Source organism: Sturnira hondurensis, unplaced genomic scaffold, assembly GCF_014824575.4.
Source record: "Sturnira hondurensis isolate 20B ecotype Veracruz unplaced genomic scaffold, ASM1482457v3 Scaffold0019234, whole genome shotgun sequence".
Lineage (NCBI taxonomy): Eukaryota > Metazoa > Chordata > Mammalia > Chiroptera > Phyllostomidae > Sturnira > Sturnira hondurensis.
The window spans coordinates 59,976-82,755 of NW_028091865.1; the positions used below are offsets into that span (position 1 = coordinate 59,976).

A 22,780-nucleotide genomic window follows, 5' to 3' on the forward strand; every position below is an offset into this window, starting at 1 on the left:
CTGGATTTGGATACTTTGAGTATGTCACCTGTCTCCCGCATGGCCTCAGTGAACATCTGGACTCGATGGCTCTGAACTGCAAATGGTCTGCCAGACCCATGGGGCACCTTTGTGGGAGAAATCCTGGGGAAGAGACTTCGAAAACCACTTCTGACACATTTCGTCACCTACAGAGCCTTCTCCATGCACACTACCAATCTTTATTTTGTCATTCCAGTTGGGTTTTCACCTGCCTTGAAATGACAAAGCCTAATGTGCCTAAAGTGCTCCTTATGGTCATCCATCTTCAGTATGCAAATGGCCACAAAATCACACCGGTTTGGATGAGTTTTTTCTTTCAATGCACGTGGTGTGACATCTGTCATGATACAGTCTGACCCAACACTGTTGAATGAAGTTAGACAAGTTAGTGAACCAGAGTCACAGGATGGGACAAGGCAGTGAGGGTGTTGGGGGCTGAACTGATTTTTGGGCCAACCCGGTATAAACGAACCTTCAACCAGAATCGCATCATTGACAGTATGTGTTTTGCTCACGCAGCACTTATGCTAGAATTCACTGGAAATGGGTGACTGGAAAGTTCTCTCACTTGGTACTTCTGAAATAGACTCCTACAGACCTTCCAGAATGAACCACCATGCGAGTTACAAAATACTTTGATCTGAATGATGCTACAGACACTACACACCGAAACTTGAGAACAAAATCTGTATGTTTAAACGCATAGGTTCGTCACAAAACCTCCAATTGTACAAGAGCTGCACCCATTTTAGGAACTGAAAAGAGTCAATGAAGCCAAGACACACTGGAGGGAACATGTGTCTAGACATGTCCAGAAAGGCGTGCACATGAAATGATAGTGATGTTATTGTATTTTATTCTGTTTTATTCTACTCTATTCTATTCTGTTTTACCTCTGGATGGAGAATTTTGAATACATTTATTTTGCCCTTGTTTAAGGAAGCTGCAACAGACAAAGCAAATTACAGACAACTTTCAAACACACTTAGAACTTGTGAAAACCTCACTCTATGACGCTACAAAGCCAGTACCAAATAATGTCGCATAACACACGTTCATTGCTCCCTTTGCTCTTAACCTGCACAGCACTCACAAGGTAACTGGACAGTGCAGACATTTACACGCTTTGGAATGCACTTGTAAATACCACTACCGCCAAAAGCCATTGATATCCCACTACAATTAACCACTTTTCCTGCTGACCTGAACTAAGGTGTCATCCCCCCAAATGGCCACAAGATGGCAGCAGAGACCGACACTTGGAAAGCATGTCCCACACGTGGCTGGGCTGAAAGGTTCCTTCACTTTTTCCTGTGAGATTTGATGACAGGCACACTTTCATTCTTCTCTTGTAGTCGCATTATATATAAATTTTACCTCCACATCTTTTTAGGAAGCTGCAACAGACAAAGGAAATTACAAACGACCTTCAAGCACACTTGGCACTTGGAAAAAACTGCCTCTTTTATGCTACAAAGGCGCTTCCAAGAAATGTCACATANGACACTTGGAAAGCATGTCCCACAATGGCATGGCTGAAAGGTTCCTTCACTTTTTCCTGTGAGATTTGATGACAGGCACACTTTCATTCTTCTCTTGTAGTCGCATTATATATAAATTTTACCTCCACATCTTTTTAGGAAGCTGCAACAGACAAAGGAAATTACAAACGACCTTCAAGCACACTTGGCACTTGGAAAAAACTGCCTCTTTTATGCTACAAAGGCGCTTCCAAGAAATGTCACATAAAACACGCCTATTCCTCCCCTGGCTGTTACTCTGGAGAACAGCCACAAGGTAGCTGTATAGTCTTGACATTTACACGCCTTGGTAAATACCACTGCCATCAAAAGTCGTTGATGTTTCACTGGAATCAACCACTTCTCCTGCCGACCTAGACTAACATGTCATTCCCCAAAATGGCCACGAGATGGCAGCAAAGACCGACACTTGGAACACACACTGTACTATGGCCTTGGCTGCAAGGTTCCTTCACGTTTTCCAGTAAGATTTAACCACAGGCACATTTTTTTTTTCTTTTTCCTCAACAGTGTGAGTGGTCCGCGGTTTCATCATTTACTTCCATTGTCCTCTGCTATCATTCAGCCCACTTCACCATTCCATCTGCCCACAACATTGTTATGTTTCGGAGCACAGAACTCTTCCAGGTGCCTTTTGCAGTCTTCCACGGACTGGAAATCCACTAAGAGAATTTAGGAAAGGCTGCTGAAATACCTGGCAGTCTGAGGATATAACGTCTTATATGTACTGTGGATGTATCAGGACTGCCCCGCCAGGCTGGAACTATCTCCCCTGGTCACCAAAGAGAAACGTGTTCTCTCGCCTTTTCCTGATGGACGATTGATTACAAGTCTTCTGCTGACACATTCAGGACTCTTTCCCTGGGGCAGTGAGTTCCACTGGTCCAATGGGGAGCAGCACTTTGGAAGCAACCACCTGATATACAGCAAGGAGCTCCTGGAACAGGACTCCCTAGTGATCCCACCATGTCCACAGCATCACCTTCTTTGGGTGCAGACCACACTTCGGAGTGGTTGCTGGCCCTGATGAAGGGCACTCCCTTCGTGTTCCCACCATCTCTCCCCATTCCACATTAGTGTCAGATATCAACGACTCATCCTCCTGTCCACAATGACTTGGAAACAACATTTTTCTCACATATGAGCAGACAATTTGATGTGGCAATGTGGTCAGGCAGGGATCCTTCCTCCTCCCCCCTTAACTTCTGTGAACCCAAATATCAAAGCAATCAATGTAACCATGCTGGTGGAAATGGTTTTTGACACTAGATTTCAATCTTTTGAGGGTGTCACCTGGCTCCAGGGTGGCATATCGCACCCTGTCCTCAGTGAACATCTGGTCTTCAAGGCTCTCAACTGCAACGGGTCAGCCAGTGGCACTTCCGCTGGAGGAAGCTCTGCTGGCATGAGATTTGGCAAACCTCTGACACGTTCCAACACGCACAGCACCTTCTCCACACACACAACAAATCTTTCCTGTTTTGCCTTACAGCTGTGCGTTTACCTTCCTGGAAACGACAAAGCCTAATGTGCTTAATGTTGCTTGTGCTCATGCATCTTCAGTGTGAAAATGGCCACAGGAATATTCACCAGGTTTGATCAGTTTTTTTTAACACAAGCAGATATGACAGGTGTCACAAAACTCTAAAAAAAATGGTTTCAAATAACTGTAAAGACAAGTATACCGGACCAGAGTCACATGACAGGTGGGAGTGACTTTGTGGCCAACCCGATTTAAAGCAGGATTCAACCAGCATCGCAGCATCGGAACCCTATACAATATGGTTTGTGCCCTAACAACACTTAAGCTAGGCTTCACTGAGGATGCGTGACTAGACAGTTCTCTCATTCGGGACTTATGACATGCACTCCTACAGAACGTCTGAAATGAACCACCGTTGGACTGACAAAATAACCTGAATGATAGTGAGGATGCTCTGTACCAAAGCTTGAGAAAGAAGTCTTCACCCTTGAGTTAGGTCAGAAACAGAACCTGAAAATGCACACATTGAGCCCTCGTATGAGGAACCTGAAAGGGTACACACAGTGCAGGCAAACTGGAGGAAACGATCCCGAAGACGTGTCTGGGAGGGCGCGTACATAAAAATGAAATTGCTTGTATTGTACTTTATTTTTTATCTGTTGGTGGAGAATTTAAAATGAATTTACCTCCACATGGTTTGAGGAAGCTGCAGCAGACAGAGCAAATGACAAATGATTTTCGAGCACACTTGGCACTTGTAGAAACAAGTGTCTATTAGGCTACACAGCAGGATCCGAGAAATGTCACATAAAACCCGCTTCTTGGCCCCTGGCTGTTAATCTGGAGACCAGTTGTAAGGTAGCTGGACGGTGCTGACCTTTGGACGTTTTCAAATGCACATGTAAATACCACTGACGTCAAAAGTCATTGACACGCCCCTGGAATCCACCACCTTTCCTGTTGACCCGCACTAAGGTGTCATTACTCAAGATGGCCACGAGATGGCAGCACGGATCGACAGATGGACCGTATATCCCACGAATGGCCTGGCTGAAAGGTTCCTTTGCTTTTTACCCTGAGATGCAATGACAGGCACACTTTTCATTGTTCCCCAACAACGTGACTGCAAAACATCCTCCCCGTTTTGTTCCTTCTGTCACCATTCCATCGTGCCACAGCACTGTTACCTATCGGAGCAGAGAACTCTTCCAGGGGCCTTCTGCAGTCTGCCAAGGAATGGAAATTTCTCTCCAATAACGGAATTTCAGGAAGACCAAAGGAAATGGCCATGCAAAGGCGCAAGGTCTGGCGAGCATTGCGGATGAATCGGGACCGCGCGGCCAGGCTGGGACCTTTCTTCCCTGGTCACCAAAGAGAACCGTGAGCTCTCCTCACCGTATTGTGAAGCTTCCACGTCTCCTGCGGACGGATTCCAGACTCTTTCCCTCGGGTGGTGCTTTCGGTCGGTGGGTCTGATGGGGAGCAGGGCTCGTTGCAGTTGTAAGGCAAAGGAGTTTTCTGCAAGGAGCTCCCGCTGCAGGACTCCCTCCCGAGTTCACCACAAGGGCACCATCCCCTCCTTTGGATGAAGACCGCCCTTTGGAGGGGCTGCGGGTGGCGGTTCCCTTGTTTGCCCAAAGTCTCTTCCATTCCACACCAGCGTAAAATGTCGATGGTTCATCCCCGCTCCCCACAACTGGTCTTAAAAACGAAATGTTTTCCTTACATTTCATTAGAGAACCCTTCGTGGAAATGCTGTCCACATTGGCTCCCCACCGCCCTGCTTAACCTCAGCGGAACTCAAACGTCAAAGCGATGAACCTAACCAAACTCGTGCAATCGATTTTTGGAGCCTGATCAGGGTACTTTGATTGTGTCGCCCGTCTCCCGCGTGCCACGACGTGGTCTGTCCTAGTTGACATCTGCCCGGGACGGCTCTCCACTGCACCTGGTCCGCCGGACCCGTGGGGCAACGGCACGCGAGTGACCTCCAGAATGAAACTGGGAATCCACTTCTGACGCGTTGCATCACTCACGGCAACGTCTCCACACACCCCACAAGTCTTTCTTTGCCTTACAGCTGCTCTTTTACTAAACTTTCTTGAAATGACACAGCCTCATTCGAAGGGTCGAAATGTTGCTTATGTTCATGCGTCTTCGGTGAGAAGAGGGCCAAACACACGTTCACCAGTTTTGCTGATGAGATGTTCTTTATCTTACTGTGATATGACAGCTGTCACGATCCAGTCTAACAAAACAGTTTGAAATGACATTAAAGGCACCAGGAACCCGGCGGCATGGTTGTGGGGGGGCAAACTGACTTCTCGGCCAACCCCATTTATTTATTTTATTTTTTTAAGATTTTATTTATTTATCTTAGAGGGGAAGGGAAGGAGAGAGAGAGAGAGAGAAATATCAATGTATGGTTTCCTCTCCTGCATCCCCTGCTAGGAACTGGGAGCTGGCCTGCAACCCAGGCATGTGCCCTGACTGGGAATCAAACCACGATCGTGTGGTTCGCAGGCCCACGCTCAATCCACTGAGCTACACCAGCCAGGGCTTGGCCAACCCCATTTAAAGCGAGGTTCGACTACCATCACAGCCTTGGAATCCTATGTTACGCGTTTTCTGCTCTCACAGCACTGAAGCTGGCATTCACATAAGTTAGCTCTAATGCACTCAACCTAGCACGAGGAGAAAGTTCTGTGGTACAGAACTTCTGAAACGCACTCCTACACAACCTCCAAAATGAAGCACTATTTGAATTACAAACTAACTGGACATGAATGATGCTACAGATGCTCCGTACCAAAACCTGAGAAAGACATCTTCGCCCTTGACTGCACACGTGGTAAACAAAACCTGGAAATGTACAAATTTTCCACCTGTACTGGGAACCTAAAATGGTAAACAAGGTCCAGACAAAGTGGAGAAAACGAGCCCATAGACACGTCCAGAAGGGCGTGTCCATACAATGATGGTGCTTATATGAGACTTTTTTTGCCTCAGTGCAAAATTATGAATAATTTTAAGGAAGCTGCAACAGACCAAGACAATGATGAATGATTTTGAAACACACCTGAAACTTTTAACAACCTGATTATATTACACCATAAGGACAGCTCCAACAAATGTCACATAAACCACGTTTATTGTTCCCTTGGCCACTGATCTGGAAACCAGTCTCAAGGTAACTAGCAAGTCCTTACACTTAGACGTTTTGAAATACACTTCTAAATACCACTGCCATCAACAGTCATTGACATGCCACCAGAACCAACCACTTTTCCCACCGACCTGCACCAACATGTCATTCCCCAGAATGCCCACGAGGTGGCAGCAGCATGCACGCTTAGAACACTTTGGAAATGACCAGACTGTACCATCCATCAGTTTTCAACAAACTTCAAAGGACTGAAATGATAAAAACTATGTGTCTTGCCCTCGAGGATGCTAATTTAGAAGTCAGAAACAGAAGGTAACTAGAAAGTCCTTTCATTTGAATGCGATTAAATACTCTTCTCAGATAACACTCCAAGTACCCTTAGTAGATAATTCACTATAGCCAAGGATGTTTCCTGCTGACCAGCACGAAGCTGTTATTCCCACGTGAAACGGGAGATGGCAGCAGAGGGCCACACTTGAGACATTTTTCAAAGGGATCATCCTGTGCTAAGGCCAGTTTGAACAAATTTCAGAGGACTGAAATTACACGCAGTATGTTTCTTACCGTCACTGCTGTTAACATGAAAATTGGGAACGAAAGCTAACTACTAAGTTCTGATGTTTAAAAGTTACTAACTACACGTCTAAATAACATTGCAATCAACGTTCACTGATATTCTACGACACTCAACCACTTTTCCCGATGACCTGCAACTAAACTGTTATTCCCAAAAGGCCCACGGGATGGCAGCAGAGATGCACAGTTGGAACACTGCACTATCTCCCTGGCCAAAAGGTTCATTCTGTTTTTCAGCAAAGACAAAATAAAAGACGCGTTTCCAAAGCTAACTTTATTGAACAATGTATTCACTGTTTTGTTCCACTGCTTCTTGCCATCTTTCAGGCATCCATACTTCCATAGTCCCAAAAGCTTTTCTCTTTTACCAATGCCAACATAAAGCCAGTTTCAACAAGCATCGCAGCACTGAAATTACATACAATGTGTTTCTCCAAGTGCTCTCATCGCATTTAAGCTGGAATTCACCAAAAAGGGGTGACATGAAAGTCCTTATATTTAGTAGTTACATAACACGCTCCTAAACAACCTCAAAAACAGAACAATTCCAATTGCAAAAGAATTTACATTGAACGGGGATAAAGATACGACATATGAAAACAACTTCACCCTTAAATGCAGCAGTTTGGACACTGTCCATATAAAAGCTGAGAATGTACAAGTTTTGTACCCATATTAGGAACCTAAAATAGTACATTAAATTCAAAGAAGGTAGACAGAAACATGCACGTTGACGAATCTGCAAGGGTATATATATGAAATGATAGCAGTTTTTTTAACCCTTGGGGTAGAGTTTTGAAGAAATGTTTTCTCATCGTTTAAGTGAGCAGCAACAAAGTAAATTTCAAATACTTTTCAAGCACACTTGGAACTTTTTTAAAAAATGACTGTATGTAGCTATAAAGCAGGTTTCAACAAATGTCTCGCAACCTTTGCTTACTGCTCTCTTTGCCATTAATATGAAAACCAGTCGCAAAGTAACTAGAAAGTCTGTATATTTAGATGTTTTAAAATACACTTCTAAATACCTTCCCAAAATAAATCACAGAGTGGAAAACAATTTATATAGCAAAATAATAAAAATACTACACAGCAAGATCTTTCTGGCTTCAAAAATAATAAAAGCAAATAATGATAACAATAAAATTTAGTGGTTCTCAACCAAAGGTGAGTTTTGCCCCCAGGGGACTTCAGGCGATGTACTGAGCCATTTTAAATTGTCCTGAGAGGAAAGGAAGTGAGGGTGTTGACGGTGAATAGAGGTACTGCATGCTGACAGGCACCCTACAATGCAGAGGACAATCCCCCTGGAGAACGAATTCTCTGGCCCAAAACCTCCATGGTGCTGAGAATAAAAATCCCTGCTCTGCATCTTGAAGACCCCATTAGAATACAAACAGCATGTCCCTTTGCATCCTACATTTCAAAGGCTGCCTTTCTTGGAACAGGAAGCCTGAAGCTGAAACTTAAAGAAGAAAAAATGCCAGCCACCTTGCCAACATTGGGGAGAAGGGTCCTGGGCAATAGGTCAGGAGGCAAAGGAAGATCTGTCCACTCAGGAGACCAGATCACACTGTGATTAAACAGAGTAGTCACCTGAGGATCTCTGCTTCTTTCCATTGCTCATACATCACTTTAATAACTGATTCATGGTGTCACTTAGAACAAAGAATCTTACTCTGTTAGATTCCACACTTGACCATCTGAAGTTTTCCTCTTTGGAAATGTGGACATTTGTTACCTTCTGTGTTCCCCAGGTGATCTACCTGGGGCATATTGCCCGTCACAAAATACTTCTGATTTCTGGAACACCATGCTTCCAGGCCCTAAACTCATGTAAAATGCTAAGAAGGATGTTACTATTTTATTTACTCATTAATGTATTTATGACTAACAAAGAATTTTTCTAGCTCCTCACATTACCTCACTTCTTCTTGTTTTCTTTCAAGCGTTAACTATTTCTATTTCAAGCTCTATTTCCACGAGAGCATGTTTACCCTCGTGACTCAGGAGATTCAGTGGAAAAGTATCACAAATGGAATTTAGTGCCGTGATGAGAAAATAACATGCAGAAGTAAATATGTAAAAATAGTAAATCAAAGATAAATGTTTTAAAAAAGACTGAATAGCAAAACAGGTTTAAAAGAAAACCTGGAAATAAACTTAACACGATATACAGAATCTGTATGAACAAAATTGGAAATTAATACCCAATAACAGAAACTCTAACAAATGAAATATATCACCTAGTTCTCAAGTTAAAAAGGGTTATCATTGCATATCCATTTACCAAAGCTATCTATAACTGAAATATAATCTAGATTTATAAAGAAAAGTGGTCTCACAGGAAGTAGTCAGCTAAATTAGACCTGAGGCATATACCCCAGAAACAGTCTGGCCCCCCCTTTGGTGCTCCTCACAGAGTAGCTGTATTTGCCCCTTACAGCCTCGTCACCTTGTAGCCCCCATGCAGCTCACCTCCTGTCCTTGGAACACATTGCTTGCATCACGTTACGATGTGAGCATCATCTCGTGACCACGGAGACCAGCAGCCGGCAGCGCCTAAACTCCAGCCCACATACTTGTTCATCTCTCCACCAGAACTGGCCGTCCCTCAAGCCTGCCAGCCTAACTATGCCTCCCACCCAGCCCCACCCACATCTGTGGCCCCCTCTCACCTCCAGCCCAGTCCTGCCTCTGACCTTAGACCCCGCCCCTCATCTGTACGTTTGATTCTTAGTGGTCCATTTAAACAAAACCAGCCATGAATCAGGTACACTTGTGGACATGCAGTGTAGTGATGAAATACATTAATAGTGTATACTTTATAAAATTGAGCAGTACTCTGAAAAACTTCAGAGACTAAAAGGACAAGACACAAACTGGGAGAAACTATGAATGACCTAAAACATGGGGTGAAAAAACATCGAAAGGGAAAGATTGGGAAAAAATACACAGGATGGTGCAAAAGCAGCTTTACAGTTATTCACATGGACAATAACGTCATAATTATTCAGTAATAGGACAACAATAAACTTTGTTTCTCGTATTCACAACTCTAAACCTGCTTTTGCCCCACCCTCTACTACACAAACATAAACCACGTGAAAATTACATAGTAACATGCAGTGGACTTCACAGTAACAAGCATGACTAGAGATGAAGAGCACTTTATATCAATGAGTTTAATTCACCAGGAAGATCCAAATTCACCATGTACTTAGTATCATAAACTTAACTTACAGAGAACAGAGACATGAAAAATAATTGATAATCATAGTAGATTTAACCAACCTCTCTCATCAAAGACAGAGCATACCTCTTTCAGAAACAAGAAACCACCTAAACAATTCAGTAAGTTTGTAAGAAACACCATGAGCAGCAAATTGGACTCACATTCACAAATACCCAACCGACTCTACACAGCTCTTCCCACGGACCTGCACTAAGGTGTTATTCCCAAAATGACCACGGGATGGCAGCAGAGATGCACGCTTGGAACATTTTTTACATTGACCACGTGTAATGAACCAAGTTCCAAAAAAAAAAAAAAAAAATTTCAGAGGATTGAAAGAAATTACATGAAGTATGTTTCTTGCTCTCATTGTAGATAATCTAGAAATCGGTTGTAAAATACAACTAGGAAGTTCTTACATTAAAAGTTATGAAATGCACTTCTAAGTAATCCTCAAAATGAATCACAATTGGAGTTTAAAAATCATTTCAACTGAATAATATTAAAAACAACACATTAAAAACCTATGGGAAGACATAATGATAAATGTGCACATTAGGGGAGAACAGTTAAAAATTCACATGCTTTGCATCCATACTACAAACCCAGAAAAATAAATTAAATCCTGGAATGTAGAAGAATAGAAATAGGCAAGGAGAGATGTCTGGAAGGGTATATACTTAAAACAATAGCAGTTATTACCTGTTTGGATGGGATCTTGAATTAATTTTTACTTTTCTGTATAATTCAAGTAAGCTGCCACAAAAATAAAAAAGCATTCTCAGTTTGGGTAATAAAACAGTACAAGAGGAAAACTTGGCATAATTTAAGAGTAAATAGACTGCCTTGGTAACAACACCACAGGCCTTTGCTCTGCTCTCCCAGCCCAGTCTCCTCCCTCAGAGGGGCCCCTTTTCCAAAGTGCACTTTTTGTGTGTGCAAATGCAGCCCAGCAGCAGAGAGGAAATGCCAGGCCCAGACCTGAAAGAGCAGAGCAGTGCTGGGAGGCACAGCCTGAGGGGGAACTTGCCCTGGGGCTGCCTCACTTGGGGGGGGGCGGGGGGGGCCTCACAGCCAAGTCTCTTCACAACTGAGCAGCAGCAGCACTGGGCTGACCCACACAGGTGCTGCTTCATGATTCACCTGGAACAACACTGAGCTTCCTAACAGCCATGCTGCACTCACACCCATTAGTACCAAAACACAGCTATTTGCACTAAATAGAGTTTCCTTCTTGCCCACACCCCAACTCTGGAACTCCTCCTGGCATTGACTTGGACCCAATGACCATCAGTTCATAGACACCAGATGCCACAGACAGACTCAGGACCAGACACAGGCCCTAGACTCCAGAACCTGGGCCCCAGAGCAGATCCAGAACCAAAAGATGGACCCCAGACCCCAGCCCCAATCCCAAAACTGTACCCACAACCCAGGCCAGACCATTGACCCTGAATGCCAGACCCCAGACGCCAGAGACTGATGGCAAATGCTGGACACCAGATTCCACACCTCAGAGTTAAGAACCAGAGCTGCACATGGACCCTCCACACACCCACCCAGGACATGAAGCTGCACCTGAAGAGACTCCAGATCCCAGACACACAGACACAGATTGAATCCCAGACCACAGACCCAGGAGACAGAACCCAGATCTGGAACCAGGACCCCACAGCCAGACTCCACAGCTGCAGCTGGACAATGGAGCCCAGGTGCCACCTGCAGGAGGGGAACTGAGTCCTCACAATGCAAACAGAGCCAGGAGCTGATAAAGTGCAAGCAGCTGGCCTCAGAATTAGTTTTTTGTGCCAATGCAAATATACAGGGAAGAAAATAACTCCCAACACTCTTAAATTATACCAAGCCCTGCAGAAATAGACCAAAAAGGCTGACAGAGCAAAAAATAATAATAATGCTTACTCTTGCCGGGAAAACTCCATAATCTCTCAGAGGCTGCACTTTCCAGAAGTTAGTGTCCTGGCCATGAATGTCACATGGCCAGCTCACAAAACCAGTCACATGAATAAAAAATTATTTTTGTCCTATCTTCTAAGTTCTAACAGCTGGAATAACAATCAAATTCACATAACCCGATTAATGGGAGGTTTCCAACGTCTAATACATGGGCAAGGGAAAATCATATGAAAATGAATACCAAACATAATGAGGTAATATTGAGTATATGGGGTATTTTGGAAAATGGAAGAACAGAGTCTTAGACTTCACAGGTCAAGTGGGGGACATGCAGGTTATTTAGAAAAAAAAAAGGCAGCATACCTGCCAGGTCAGTTTCTGTTGGGCAACTCCCACAACTTTAAGACACAAGGAGTACAGGAAGACAGTCCACAAGCTCCTGCTAGGAGTCTTACTGTCTGAAGCTGAGGTGATTGTGCTGAAGCTCTCTTCCTAAACCAAGCTGTGGCAACTGAACCTCTTAGGAAGAAATGAGATGAAAATCTTAAGGAATTTCTCAGTCTTCCCTTTCTTAACCGCCAGTTTAACACCGACGTGCCAACTGCAAAACGTGGGCCGTGAGCGCAGCGCGACTCCCTGTCCTCGCACCGCGAAAAACGGGAGGAGTCCTTCGCTCCTTCATCACTCTCCCCGGACGCGGATTTCCCCGGGGTTTCGTCTCTCGCAACCAGGAAAGAGAGGGGTGAGCCAGGCGCCCTCCGCGAGCACGTCCGGTGAACCCCCAGCCGGCTCCGGTTCCTCGAACCCCGGGACCCGCGCTGCGCCCCGTGCGCGCCATTGAGAGGCGGGAGGCGGGGCGCGCTTGTCGCCCAGGGTGAGGTCGCTCCACTCGGCTTTCCTTTCCTTCCGACAGGGAAGAGGGACCCCCAAGCCTGTGTGAGCGCGCGAACCGGTGTCCCGTCGTCTCCCGCCCTATCTCCCTGCCCCCAACCCTCCTGGAGCTTCACACGGTTTCTGTCACCGCCGCCCCACGCGTAGGTCCCCGACCCGAAACCTCCGTTCTCTCTGTTCCACCCAAATGCCTCCCGGGCCCTCCCCCCTGCCGCCCCCCCCAAGTAGCCCGTTCACGCCTCCGGAGGCGCGTCCGGCCCACCCTCTCCGTGCCCGACGCTTCCCAGCACCGAGCACCAGGCTCCGATCCTCCTTCCAGACACGCGCCGCCCGCCCCTTCCCACCGGGGCTTCGACCCCCACCCCCGACCCCAACCCGCCGGGATCGCATCCCACCTGCCCCTCCGCCGCCCCAACACCCCTCCCGGGCCCCTCCGTCACTCCTCCCCATTAAGTTCTTGAAGTTCCCTGGCCCGCAGCACCGCGTCCCCTCCACTCTCAGTCGCGGACCCTCGTCTGCCCCGCCGCGCCGACGCCCCTCCGCTCACGCGGGTTCATGCGCCCGCGCGCGCCGGTCCTGCAGCCGCTGGGAGGGGACAGAAGGGATCGGCTGGCCCCGGGGTGGAGGCAGCCTGGACCCGAGAAGGGTTCCAGGCCGGACGATCGGGACCGTCAGAACCGCAGGGAGGCCGAGCGGAGCGTCGGGCAAGTCCGGCCGGAGAAGGGATCGCGTGCTCGCGGGAAGTGCGTGTGAAGCATTTACTGGTGTCAGGCCCGGGGACGGGCATCTCGCGTGTGATACAGGACACACCCTGGTGAAAGGGACACAGGTGCCTTCATTCTCGCCCCGGGGGCGGGTGTGCAAGGGGAGGCGGGCCTGGGGGCTGGGCGAAGCCCCAGAGACCACCCTGTCGTCCCCACCGGGGCTTGCGTGGCTTCTGCGGGAGCGCCGTCCTGAGCGCCCACGTGCGAGGCACGTGTGGCCACTCGGGGCAGCGGGGACCGAGTGACGGAACAAGGGCACTGGGTGCGGATGCTGTGGGGTGTGTGTACGTGAGACGTGACTGGGAGCAACCGCTTCCCTGATGCCAAACGGGGCGGCACCTCACCGGCGTCGGGAGTCTCGTGAAGGCGCCCGCGTCCCCGTGTGCAGCGACCGGGGCCAGTGAGTCGCTTGGGCCCCCGCGTCCAGGACAAGCCCCTTGAGGCCCTTGGAGCGGGAGGCCCTCGGTGGCCGCTGCGGCGCGGGCTTCTCCTCCTCTTTTATGTGTCTGTCCTGGCTTCTGACCTTTGCTCGCCCAGCCCTAACCCTGACCCCTAACCCCTGATTCTCACTGAGTCCTTGGTTCTGACCCTTGAACTCGATCTTGACCTTTGCCTCGATCCTTACCCTGACCCCCGAACCCAAACCCTAGCTCCAGCCCCCACCTCTCACCCCACCTCCCCTCTGACTCTGTAACCCTAAATTAAAGGGTAACAACGCTAAACCTAACCCGCAGCCTTCACACTCACCTGTCCCATGACCCTAACCACAAATGCCAGACTCTGACCTCGAAATCCGAACCTGTAACCTGGGCATCCAGTCTCTAACCTTGAACCTAAACCCAGGCCCACACATCGTGTTTTCATGTAACTGCTAACTCACAGCGCCAACCCGAAACCCAGTCCTGAACCAACCCCGGCAGCCACCCCAGCTTAGCTCTCACCGCGGAACCTGACCCCAGCTCTCGCCTGCCTTGGTCCGACCTGTCCCAGCCACACGGACCCGCTGCACCCAGGACTCCGGGCGCCGCCCCGCGGAGTCCCGAGTTCTCGGCGCCTCAGAGACGGCGCCCCCTGGTGTCCGTCTTCCGCCGTTCACACCGGCCGCGCGGCTGCCCGCGCGTGTGTGGCTGGTGTAACAATTATCTTTATCTTTTGCTGTTTTTAACATCTTCTCATTTGTTTCGGAGTGGAACGGATTTATTACGGTTTGAGTAAGTGGGCTGCCCTTTTTTCTGCTTGGGATCGTAGAGTTTGCATGTCATTTGGGGTGGAAATCTCATGATCATCTGCTCGAAGACTGTGGGGGGGGGGGCTTCGGGAGAGGGGCACGTGGGAGAGGAGCCGGGGCCCGGAAAGGAGCCCCCCGCCTCCGACTCAGAGGAGGGGCGCCTGCTCCAGGGGGTTAGAGAAACAAGTGCACCCCAACACCCCGCCCTCTGAGCCTGCTGGAACGTCCCTCCACGGTTGCCCCCGCCCCCGGGCTCTGTCCACCCTGGGCCGGCCCAGGGACGTGGGGGCACGAGGCCCTTTGCTGAGTGGAGGGCCCACCGAATCCCAGAGAGGGGTCCAGAGAGGGAGGAGGGCGAGGGTCCCAGCCGGCTGGGCTCCTGGCCCACGGGGACGAGGCGGAGAAGCCCGCGGGGTGGACGAGTCCTGGAAATCCACTCGTCGCACTCAGGCGACCCACCCTGGTGGGCCCGGGACAAGGGCCACTTGGGGCTGGAGGGCCGGACACTTGAGGACGGCAGGCGGCCACTCGGGGCAAGATCACAGGCCCCGCCGCAAGGCCTGATGCAACCGGAGGCCTGGGAGGGCGCAGGGTTTGCTCTGGGCCCGGGCCCAGAGTGACCGCACCCAGGTGGGGAGGGACAGCGGTCGGAGGGGTCGGGCTGCCGGGTCGAGTCCTGGCCTCTGAGCACTGACCCTGGGGTCACCCCGGGACACCCTCCTGTCCCGTCCTCTGTCACTCACAGCAATGGCCTGGGCGTCCCCACTGTCCCCACGAGAGTCTGGGGCTGTGAGGACAGGACCCCCTTCTCCGCGGCAGGGCTGGCCCCACCGCAGGACCCTGGTCCGGACTCGGGGCGCCACTGCCCGCCCCCAGCACCCCTCTGCGGCCTGGGTGGAGTCGCGTGCTGAGGTCCCTCCTCTGGCGCCTCCTCCTGGGCGGGCGCAGCGCGCGGCCAATGAGCGAGGAGCTGCTCTAGGAAGCACCGCGTCTCGGCGGGGACAACGCTGGGGACAGAGGTCACAGAGGGGGCTTTGCTGTGAGGACCTGGGCACCACGCAGGTGGGTGTCGCTGGTCGGATGACCCGAGTCCCCGCAGGGAGACGGGTGGGCGCGGAGCGGCCCGCCGACCTGTCCCCAACCCGACGCAGCAGTGCCGGGCAGAGGGAGTCACCGCCCGGAGGGACAGTGGGAACTCTCTGGGCCACGCACTGCGGGGTCCCCGGGACTCCAGGGCCGCTCCCTCGGTCTGCCCGGCGGGGAGGGTCCCTCGGCCGGACTGCGGCCAGGTGGGAATGCCGCCCGCCGGGGCAGCGGCTCACCCTTCGGATTATTCACCTGCCAGCTGGGCCCGCGGCTGCTCAGGGGTCTCCCCCCGTCAGGTTGGCGGGACGGGGCCGCAGGTGCTGCTGCGGGTCCCGGGAAGCCCGGGGGGTGCGGAGGCCGCCTGTGCGCCAGGGGCGGGGGAGGAGGTCGGGCCCCGCGGGTCTCCGCAGAGCCCGGTCGGCGCGTCCTGACCCTGGCGCCCGCCCGACAGGAGCGTGTCGCCTCGTCTGCTCGTCCTGAGAAAGAGCTCGCTCTCCTCCAGCTGTCTCTGCGACCGACGGACCTCGAGTCAACCGCTCACCCTTCCCTCCGGAGCTGCAGAATTCCTGCGTCGGGGTCCAGCCCCGTGGGCCGCTGCGCTGACCAGGTCCGCCGTCCGCCCCTCCCCCGGGGACCGAAGACCCGCACTCAGACCCTGCGGCGTAGCTCTGCACCCCACCCCCACGGCCCTGGGGCGCCGGTGTAACCCCACAGTGAGCGCCCCCCGTGGGAAAGCGCCTTTGGGGCTGCTGGGGCCTTCTGGGTGCCTTTCTGTATCTCCGTATCTGTGATTCTGCCTGTCTGTCTCTCTGTCTGTCTGTCTCTGTCGGGACTCTCCCCACTCTCGTACCCTCCCAACCTCCCACCCAGGCCTGGAAGAAGTCTGATTTCTTTTCTCTCACAGCTGCTGCCCCAGCGCGGTGAGAAGAGTGGCCCTGGTGTCCTGGGGTTTCCCTCTGCACGACCTCCTGCCCCTCCTCAGCTCCTGGGGGGCCCCGAACCCCCACCATGATGCCGGCAGGTGGGCAGGAGAGTTCGTCCAGCACCCGCCCGGGCCTGCCCTGCCCGGCGAAGAATGGCAACGCGGACTGGATGTCAGCGCTGTGTCCCCGGCTCTGGGACGTCCCCCTGCACCACCTGGCCATCCCAGGTGAGTGCCTGCCCGGCGGGGGTGAGCTGCAGGAAGCGTCCTGAGGGTGTCCCAGGGCCGCGCTCCCTCTTCGGGCTGCAGGGAGGGTCCTTGCCGCCTCTTCCAGCTCCGGGGGGCTCCGGGAGTCCCTGGGCTGGTGGCTATGTCCCTCCCGTCTCTGCCTCCGTCTTCACGTGGCTTCTCTTCTGGGTCTGCGTCTCCTCTTCTGTCACTTCTCAGGACACTCACTGGACACAGGGCCACCCTGACCCAGGACGACCTCCTCTCAGTGCCTTCCCTCATCCCGCCTGCAAAGGCCCTGTGTCCACACAGGTCTAATGACCGGCTCTGGGAGGGTCTGACTTGGGGGCTGCCGTCCCAGTGTTCTCGGCATGCTCTCCACGAGTGTCCTGCGTGCTCCCTGCCTGTTGCCGGTCAGAGCTCCACGCGCGGCGCCACGCACACCTTGGGGAGGGGCTCACGGCCGCCGTGCGGGCTTCCTTGCAGGCAGCCACGACACGATGACCTACAGCCTGAACAGGAGGTGCCCCATCTCCCACACGCAGTCCCCGCTGCTGCAGCTGCTGGCCAGGGTGCTGCCCTGCGTCACCCAGCCCGCCGTGCTCAAGTGGTCGGTCACCCAGGTGAGTGTGTGCGGGCGCGGGGCTCGGGCCGAGCCGCGCCCCCCCCCCCCCCCCCCCCCCCCGGCGCCCCCCCCACCCCCCGGGGGGGGGGAAGGAGAACAAACAACCCNTGGGAAGGGCTGGAAGGCTCCCAAGGAGCGGCGCAGGTAGCTGCACAGGCTGCACTTCACCGTACAGCCACACGGGGGCGGCGGTGCGACCGGCCGACCCGGGGGTTGTTGCTGGGAGGCCCGCGGCGTCAGAAGGTGCGGAACCGAGACCTTCCGGGGAGCCATGCGGGGGTGGAGGGGGGGGCTGGGGGGGTGTCAGACGGGTGCCACCCACCCGGCCAGCCGGCCGGGGAGGGGACTGGCGGGCTGGTGGCCCCGGGTCCCAGGAGCATGTGTGACCTACGTGGCTGCAGGTACCAGGAGCCTGTGCCTTTGGGGCCTGGGATCCGGGACCCGGGACACCCGCCCAGGCCTTTGCATGCGCTGCGCACCCGGCCCAGCACTCAGCAGGGTTCAGTCCTGCCCCGCCAGTGGGGTTGGGGGCGAGTGGAGCAGAGACCCAGCTCCCTGCAGGGCCTCCCGCGCTGCAAACCGTTCTCACGGCCGGCCGTTCCTGGTTTGTCTGCCTGCCGTCGCTCTGAGCAGAGCCCATTGCTGTGGACGTCCTCGAGGTTGAGGTTGACGTTTCTCGCTGCTTCTGCTCTTCTGGGCAGAGGTCTTCGTCTTTCTTCTTTTCCTTTACGCAGATTCTGCTTTTCCATTATTGCTGCTACCGGGGGCAGAGTACCATTTTCGTTTACTTTCATGCGGTATTACTCCTGACCTTTTCTGGTACTGGTTTGGAGAGAGGAAAAATACCATTTCGTCTCCCATTTTCTTTTTTTCCTGTTTTTTTTTAAAGATTTTATTTACATTCATCTTTAGAGGGGGAGGGAAGGAGAGAGGAAGAGAAACATCCATATGTGGTGCCTCTCATGCGCCCCCTGCTGGGAACTGGCCTGCTACCCAGGCATGTGCCCTGACTGGGAATCGAACTGCGATCCTTTGGTTTGCAGGTCCGCGGTCCATCCACTGAGCTACACCAGCCCTGGCCACATTGATTTTCTGATCTCCCTCCTGACTCTGTGGGGTGGGGGCAGAGGCCACGGGTTGCCCTGTGTGTGGTGTTTGCGTGGCTTTCCCTTGGTGCCCTGGTGGGGGCGGTGTTCAGCCTCTGTTCTTGTCACTGATTCCTCCTTGCCTCTCCTGGAGCTTCTTCCGGGTGGAGAGTCCCCACTGGAGTCAACCTTCCTGAACAGGCTCTGACCTCCCAGGGCCCAGCAGGGCTTTGGGGGGCCCTGGGGGGAGGGCTCCTTCCAGTGAGGGCCTGGGAGGAAAGCAAGGTGGGACCCTGAAGGAATCTCCAAGTCCGGGGCCGAGCCGAGGGCACGTCGTCGGCTGGGGGCCGGCCTGGCTGCTTCCCAGGACAGGCCCCACCTCAGGGATGCTGTGTGGCTCCACTGGCCCGTGTCCCCTGAAGAGCTGGACCCACGTGGGAGACCTGGGCTCCCGTGGTTGCCTGTGCTGTGAGCCGACCTTGGCGACACAGCACGGGGCGCCGATGAGCGAGCCGGGCAGCGTGGGTGTGAGGTGGGAGCCCCCCCCCCCCGGCGCCACCCACCGAGAGGTGACCCCCCTGGGTGTGCAGGTGCTGACGGTGACGGAGCAGCTGGACGCGGGGGTGCGGTACCTGGACCTGCGGATCGCGCACGAGCCGGGCGGCTCTGAGAAGAACCTGCACTTTGTGCACATGATGTACACGACGGTGCTGGTGGAGGTGGGCACCCACCGGGCACAGGGGTGGCCGGCCGGGGCTCCGGGCGGGATGTGGCCAGCCACTCCCGGTCATCGAGGCCTCTGGGCCCACACGGGCCCACACGCGCTTGCTCCGTGGGGCTGCCTGGAGTCTTGCCGATGTGCATCTCCCTGGACTTTCTGCCGCCCGTGCAGCTGGTCTCCGTCCCTCCCGCTGTCAGCGGCTGCACCGGTGTGCCCAAAGCCGCAATCGGACGGGCCACCGTCCGCTCCACAGCTGCCCTGGGCCCCTCTGTAGACCCCTGGGGTGGGGAGAGGCCAGCTCTGGACCTCCCTCTACAGGTGGTCACCTGCGGGCCTGGCATGCTCCCGGGACATCCCGGGCTAGCGCCTGCACACACAGCATCCTCAGTGTGGACGGCACACACACGCAGGCACACTGTCTGCACGTGGTACTCCATACACACAGCCACACACGTGTGTACGTGCACACTTCTCCCCACACCTGTGGCCAGCTGGCCCAGTGTCCCTTGGGCAGTGGGGTCCAGAGAGGGCAGCCAGATGCCTTCTGTGTATGCTCCTTGGAACCTGGCCCGTGTGCTGGCTGGCTGTACATGGCAAGGGTTATCCCTGAATTCCAGGCTGGGTCAGGCTGAGTGACTGTGCCAGGCTGGGTCAGGCTGTGTGACTGTGTCAGGCTGTGTCAGGCTGTGTGACTGTGACAGGCTGGGTCAGGCTGGGTCAGGCTGTGTCAGACTGTGTGACTGTCAGGCTGTGTCAGGCCGTGCACCCCTGTCCCTGCCCAGGACACGCTCACCGAGATCTCCGAGTGGCTGGAGAGCCACCCCCGGGAGGTGGTCATCCTGGCATGCAGGAACTTCGAGGGCATGACGCAAGACCTGCACGAGTACCTGGTCACCTGCATCAAGAACATCTTTGGGGACATGCTGTGTCCCCGAGGGGTGAGACGGGCCAGGCCTCTGCACAGCTCCTGGGGGGAGTTGGGGTCAGAACACAGCACAGGCTGCCTCTGCTCATGGGCTCCCCTGATGTGACCATGATGTCACCCAGCGGTGGGCAGGGCTGGGTCCTCCTGAGGCCTTGCTCCTGGGCCTGTGGATGGCCGTCTTCCCCGTGTCCTCACACAGGCGTCCCTCTGGGCGTGTCTCTGTCCCCACCTCCTATTCTTACAAGGACCCCAGTCCTGTGGGATCAGGGCCACCCTAGGGACCTCGTTTCTCCTAAATCACGTGTATAGAGACCTGTCAGGTCAGGGCTCTGACCTGTGAACTTGGGGACGCAGGTCAGCCCACACTCCCACTGTGGTTTCACAAAGCAGCTAAGTCTGTGTCGGCTGCTGGCATCTCAGCTCTGTCCCCTTCCCCTCTGGGGAGTGGGAGTTCAACCCCCGGGGGGGGGGGGTTTAGGCCGACCCCATGTCCATGCACCCTGTGCTGCGCCTGGCCCTGCCCCAGTGACAGTCAGCAGCACAGTCGGACCCTGATGGGCCTGGGGTGAAGCAGACGGCAGCGCTGCGATGAGCCAGGGGACACCCCGTTCTGTCCCCAAGAGGGCACCTGGGGGACAGGCTGCCACGGGGGGTGTGCCAGCTGTCCCAAGTCTCCCAGGGATGTCACTGAGGGTGGGGACACGAGACTGCCAGACATGGAGGGACAGTAGAGTTGCCCTCTCACGTGTCACGCTGACTCCCGGTGACCCTCTGTCCCGAGATGAACCGAGTGGGACCAGGCCACATGGAAAGAAGCGGGCATCCGTGTCCCGTGACAAACCGATGCTATGACACAGACAGAGAAGCCCCCTGCCACCCTGCCCACCCCTAGACCCCGACACCCCCCAGCTCTGACCTGCCCCTGCCCTGCAGGAGGTGCCCACGCTGCGCCAGCTGTGGGCGCGGGGCCAGCAGGTGTTGCTCTCCTACGAGGACGCGGCCTCCGTGAGCCGGCACCGGGCGCTGTGGCCCGGCGTGCCCTACTGGTGGGGCAACCAGGTGAAGCCCAAGAAGCTCATCCACTACCTGGAGCACATGAAGAGCTTCGGCCGCCCAGGTGGGTGTGTGCTGCGCGGGGGGCAGGTCACACGCGTGGGCTGGGCCCAACAGGGGGGGCTGGCCAAACAGTGTGTGGTTCTGCTTGCAGATTAAATACGTGGGCACAGCCACACGTGACATGCATGTGCACACACGTGTGTACAGACAAGTGTGCACACACCCGGCATGCCCGTATGTGCACCTGTCCACACACATGTGGACATGCCCATGGGACCCCCCCCCCATGCCACGTGTGTACACGGAGACTAAGACATAGGACCCTTGGGGACGCTATTCCGTCCCCACACGGGATCTGGACAGGGGGCCTTTGGGGCCACTTCCGCCGGGCGTGCTCAGAAATGACGAGAGCACACAGACTGGACACTGTGGTCCAGCCCAGCGGGCCGAGTTCTTGTCGTTTCTGAAGGGGGAGCCGAAACCCTGGGGGGGAGCTGCAGGGGACACAGGCGGGCTGGCGCCTCTCCTGGGGACTCGGAGTCACCGGCCCCACCCTCCGTGCTGCAGACGGCATGTTTGTGGCCGGCATCAACCTCACGGAGAACCTGGAGTACATCCTGGCGCACCCGTCCCAGTCGCTGCGGAAGATGACGCTGCGGGGCCTGCCGCCGCTGGGCGCCTGGGTGCGGGAGCAGAGCCCGGGGCCCGGCCCGCGCTGCACCAACATCATCGCGGGGGACTTCATCGGCGCCGGCACGTTCGTCAGCGACGTCATCAGGCTCAACGAGAAGCTGCTGGGCTGCTGACCAAGGCTGCCCGCCCTCCCGGCGCAGGGGGCTGTGTTGAGATGGGCTCCTTGGGCACAGCGGCCCCGAAACCACGAGTGGCCCCAAGACTGCCTGGGGCGGGCAACAGGTACCACCTGCCCCCCAAAGGAAGCCCCCTCTCCGGAGCACCTTTCCCCGGGAGCCCTGAGGCCTCAGCCCTGACTCTGGGCCCCCGTCGCTGAGTTCCTGCTGTGCCTTTCGGACCCCGCAGGCAGGCAGGCAGGCAAGCCTCTCGGAGGGACAGCCAGTGAGGGGGGTGGGTGCCCCCGGGAGGCCACGGGGCACTGCTCTGTGGGCTGCACCTCTGAACCGGGGACGTGGCCCCTGCGGGAGAAGCCCCCTTGAGTTCAGAGACCTCTGGGGAGGGGAGCTCATCCGGAGGCTAGCTGGTGCCCTGTGGCCCAGGCTCTCAGGGACGGCTGGGTCGGGCCATCACCCCCAGGGGCTCCCGGCAGCCCTGGCGCTGCCTCCCATACCTGGGTGTGC

At 54.2% G+C, this 22,780-nt stretch overlaps 1 protein-coding gene and 1 long non-coding RNA gene across 5 annotated transcripts; one reads left to right on the forward strand and one right to left on the reverse strand.

Moving 5' to 3' along the window:
• Positions 1-450: 450 nt before the first annotated feature.
• LOC118974329 (uncharacterized) lies at positions 451-3,365 on the reverse strand. The gene is made up of 4 exons (XR_005063874.1): positions 3,280-3,365; positions 1,689-1,695; positions 1,209-1,210; positions 451-461 (listed from the first exon to the last, which is right to left on the reverse strand). It is a non-coding gene; the product is annotated as an uncharacterized LOC118974329 (long non-coding RNA).
• A 12,402-nt stretch (positions 3,366-15,767) lies between these two features.
• Positions 15,768-22,752, forward strand: PLCXD1 (phosphatidylinositol specific phospholipase C X domain containing 1). Of its 4 annotated transcripts, none has more exons than XM_037027690.1 (8): positions 15,768-15,881; positions 16,357-16,618; positions 16,810-17,055; positions 17,542-17,678; positions 19,356-19,484; positions 20,269-20,424; positions 21,345-21,528; positions 22,035-22,752. In XM_037027690.1, the coding sequence occupies exons 3-8, from the start codon at positions 16,914-16,916 to the stop codon at positions 22,271-22,273; spliced, it is 987 nt and encodes a 328-aa protein (XP_036883585.1). In that variant the 5' UTR covers positions 15,768-15,881; positions 16,357-16,618; positions 16,810-16,913; the 3' UTR covers positions 22,274-22,752. The 4 variants fall into 4 exon arrangements, with proteins under 4 accessions (XP_036883585.1, XP_036883587.1, XP_036883588.1 ...); XM_037027692.1 differs by having other exon boundaries at positions 16,408-16,618; XM_037027693.1 differs by lacking the exon at positions 16,357-16,618.
• Positions 22,753-22,780: the final 28 nt, after the last annotated feature.